Below are 3,934 nucleotides of genomic sequence, written 5' to 3' on the forward strand. Positions count from 1 at the left end.
CCCAGAACTAACAAAACGTTTTGGGCCTCTTGTTCACCTATGGACCATGAGATTTGAGGGAAAACACCTCTTTTTCAAAAGGGTGATACATGACACGCACAATTTCAAGAATGTCTTGAAAACCCTCGCTACCAGGCATCAGCACATGATGGCGTATCATTTCAGTGCGCCATCATTTTTCAGACCCCATACACAAGCCTCAAGTGTAACCTCTGTCCAAGTTTCCACACTGCCTCAAGTGGCAAAAGACTTCATAGAGACAAATACAGATAGCCAAAACATATACAGTACATCAAAGGTCTCCATTAATGGCACAGAGTATGCAAATGGGATGTTTGTTTCTGCAGGCCACACTGGAGGACTTCCAAAATTCAGCAGGATTGAGCACATACTGCTTGTCAATAATTCTGTTTCCTTTCTTTGCAGGAGCTACGAGTGCTGGTACAGTGAGCATTTAAGGTCATTTGAATTGACATCGTCAGATAACTTCTCTGTGCATCAGCTGTCACAGCTAAATGACACATTAAGTCTCCCAGCATACCATATTGATGGGCATTTGATATTGACACAAAAAAGATGTATTTCTATCAGAGATGTACAGGATTGACATGTTTTTGTGGGGACCTGTAGTCACATGGAGCATCCTGAAGAAAGTTAACACTGATGTAATATCACAATCAATGTGCCATTAGTGACTCTGTCCAACATGACAAGCTAGAAAGACTGATTAACTGTTTGCGTTTGAGGTTAATCATACTTCATTCGAAGCAATACTATTTTTCATCTAAAATCTACTGGGAAATTACTGAATTTGTTTTGAACCAATCCCAATGATTGTTCTTCATTTATTCATTCTCTTGCATAGGACATGGCAGCTCAAAATTTCCTACTTCATGTCCATACCTCCATGGATGTTGTCAGGAAGATGACTTTATCTTCACGCCCAGAATCTGTGGATGAGCTAAAAACAACGCTAAAAGAAAAGTTGAAGCTAGACTTTGACTTTAGCCTTTCATACCAAGATCCAGACTTTGATGGGCAGTTATGTTCCCTTGTAGACATTGACGAGCTTCCACAGAAGGCTGTACTAAAAGTTATTAGGTCTGAGAGTGATGCCAGTTCAGTAGCATCAGATGACACAATAATATTGCCCCATGCCATGACTCCAGACAGGACTGAGAGATGGCCTGATGTTTTTCCAGTGCCCGTTTTTTCCTATGAGGTAGAACTCATACTTGGTGATGGAAATGTTACATATGAGAGGACAGGGAAGTCTCTAAAGTTATCTAGGGGACAAAAGCATGACATACTTGAGACCATAGCAGCGAAAATGCATAGCTACAAAGCATACCCCAATGATAATGACTTTTCACTGGTAGCCGAAGCCCTTGTCTCGAAGCATCCTTGTCTAAAAGAGCCAGGATCTCGGACAGGATGGTATGGTTGGAAAAATAGTCTCAAGTTTAAGATGGGGAACTACCGCTCTAAGTTGAGTCGGGCAGGATTTCATGAGGTAGCTGTGAATTCTGGTAAGAAGAGTAGAAACAATCCAGACAAACAACCACCCCACACTAACATTAAAAGACCAGAGAGGGCAGAAGTTAATTTTCTCCCTAATTTCCCAAGAGGTGAAGATGGTGCAAGCCTTGAGCAATTGAGACTACAAATTGTAGATGAAGTTCAGAGGACTGACAAAAACCTTAACCTGATTGCCAAGTTAATGCAGACCACCTTCGCCCTGCGGCGCAAAGAGGTCATCAATGAAGACCAACCTGTGGGAGAGATCCTGGAACGCTGGCCTGCGCTTAAAATAGAGTCACAGGTGAAAATATTTTCCTAAGTAGACCTATTTGAGCAGATACATTCCATTTAATTCTCCTTTGTGACTGTGTCCGTGAGAATTTGAACCGTTTTACTGAAATTTAACCGTGGCATATAAATTGACAGTGTTATTTTTTGGGGGGCAAGTTTTCCCCCAAATCTGACATATTTCAAGGTCAATGATTTGACATTACTGTAAAACAGTCATTTAATATTTTTGCAGGTCTGTGCCGAGTTTCACAGAATTGCAAACATCAACCTGAAGAATCACTTCTATGCAGAGTTGGACCGACATGCTCCCCGTCTTCACAGCTTGTTCAGGAAGAAAGCTGCACGCACAGGGAAAGTAGCTGATGTTCTGGGTCAGCTCTTTCACACTTATGACCTCCAGGTTAGTTGATTATGCTTCTTAGTAATTGATAGTGATATTACAGTTTATTTTTGGATTAGAAACTCTCATCGTGTGGATATTATCTTAAGAATCCTAAGTGAAGTAAGAATATGTTCTCATGCTCAAGGAACAAGTTGATGTCCATGTCAGACGTGCTGCTGTCCTCCGTGCACTTCCTGCATATCTACATGAGGATGACTCTGGATTTCTGAAGCAGTGGGTGAGTCATTAATAGTTAAGAATTAGAGTTATTGGTCAGTTGATCTTGGAAAAGGAATATTTATTTTTGTCAAATAGTTACATTGTTTCAGTTGCTTGGGAAGAAAATGTTTTCTCTTTTTTTATATACAGTCAAATTTAGAATAAAAAAAATGTTAGCAAAATTATGAGCTGTCCTGGTGTCATCAAGAGCATTATTTTGTCATTGAGGAAGAAGTCATCAAGCATTTCTTTATCACTCGGATTTTATTTGGGTATTTGAGTATTACCTTAAGATTTGTACTTATTCTAGGATATAGAATGGATGCAAATCAGTAAACAAATGCATCCTCATATTCAACGGGTATTGAATATCATCCCACCTTACTTCAACAGTGTTGAATATGATGCACAGTGGATGTCTTTGAAATTAGCTCTTTAGGTTTTAAAATAAAACATGTGCATGTCCGAACAATACTTTCTTAATTGCATTATACAGAAGATCTGTTCCAGGCTTCATTCATAAGTTCTAAGCAGCACATGTAAATTGTTTTGCAGCTATTACTCACTGACTTTCTGTTGTCACAAAGGAAGAAGACTAAAATACACAAGTTTATCAAAGTAAATGTATAACTACATTAAGAAAATAGTATTTCGTTGTTACTGTGATGGGGAAAATTGATTTGAAAGCACCTTTTTTTGCATTATGCTAAATGCTGAACTTGAAGCAACATTGAAGATAAACATGAGTTTTCGATAATTTTTTTGACCTCTTAAACCAATTACATTCATCGAAAGTGATTGGTTTTTTTAGGGTTCTCTTTAAATGTCTTCTGATATATCACTGATGGATTTTTCAGAACAGATTCTTGAGAAAGCTTTGCCAATCTGGGTTAACAGTTCTCTTCTTGTCTTCAGGTGTCACAGTCTGATGAACCAAACATTGACAACCTACCGGTCGGGCTCTTGTTGGTCAGTGCCAATTCAACAGATGCCTTCTGCCCAGAGAAGACTGCGGTTGTGCTTGAGGGTAACATAGTTATGGATTTCCCCACATTTGCTGATGCATTTGTCATGCTTTTTGCACTGATTTATGCCTTGCATCTAAGTTACCCAAAGGACTTGGCCAACACATTTGACTTTACCCAGAAAGTCTTGATGGGCCTGGATGATGGGAAGTTGAAACCCAGGGTGTTGAGCCTTAAAAATGACCTGATGGAAGTGGAGTAATCTTAACATGTGAACAAAGCTAACAGTGTTAGAGTTGAGTTCTCATATTCACATGTTACTGTCATTTAGGCATACTATATATGGCAGGAGTCATTTTTTTTAACATCTTGTAGATGTGTTGAGAAGTATAACTGTTCAACTTTAAATGTTTTATGCAGGATTTTTATGGTATAGATGTGTATGGAAAACATTTTGCCACTGTGTATACTGCAATACCCATATCTTTGTTATACAACTATGGTGTTGATAGGCCATGTTGAGTTGAGCAACAGAAGATTTTTTTTTTTTTTTTAA

The 3,934-nt window shown here is 38.7% G+C and overlaps 1 protein-coding gene across 1 annotated transcript; it reads left to right on the forward strand.

The window, feature by feature from the left end:
• Window positions 1–732: 732 nt before the first annotated feature.
• Window positions 733–3,640, forward strand: LOC311011762 (uncharacterized protein; the record flags this gene model as incomplete). Its single annotated transcript, XM_084006891.1, has 5 exons — window positions 733–1,046; window positions 1,718–1,822; window positions 2,045–2,212; window positions 2,340–2,432; window positions 3,329–3,640. The coding sequence occupies exons 1-5, from the start codon at window positions 1,035–1,037 to the stop codon at window positions 3,638–3,640; spliced, it is 690 nt and encodes a 229-aa protein (XP_083863017.1). The 5' UTR covers window positions 733–1,034.
• Window positions 3,641–3,934: the final 294 nt, after the last annotated feature.

Source organism: Eutrigla gurnardus (assembly GCF_963514095.1).
Source record: "Eutrigla gurnardus genome assembly, chromosome: 4".
Taxonomy (NCBI): Eukaryota; Metazoa; Chordata; class Actinopteri; order Perciformes; family Triglidae; genus Eutrigla; species Eutrigla gurnardus.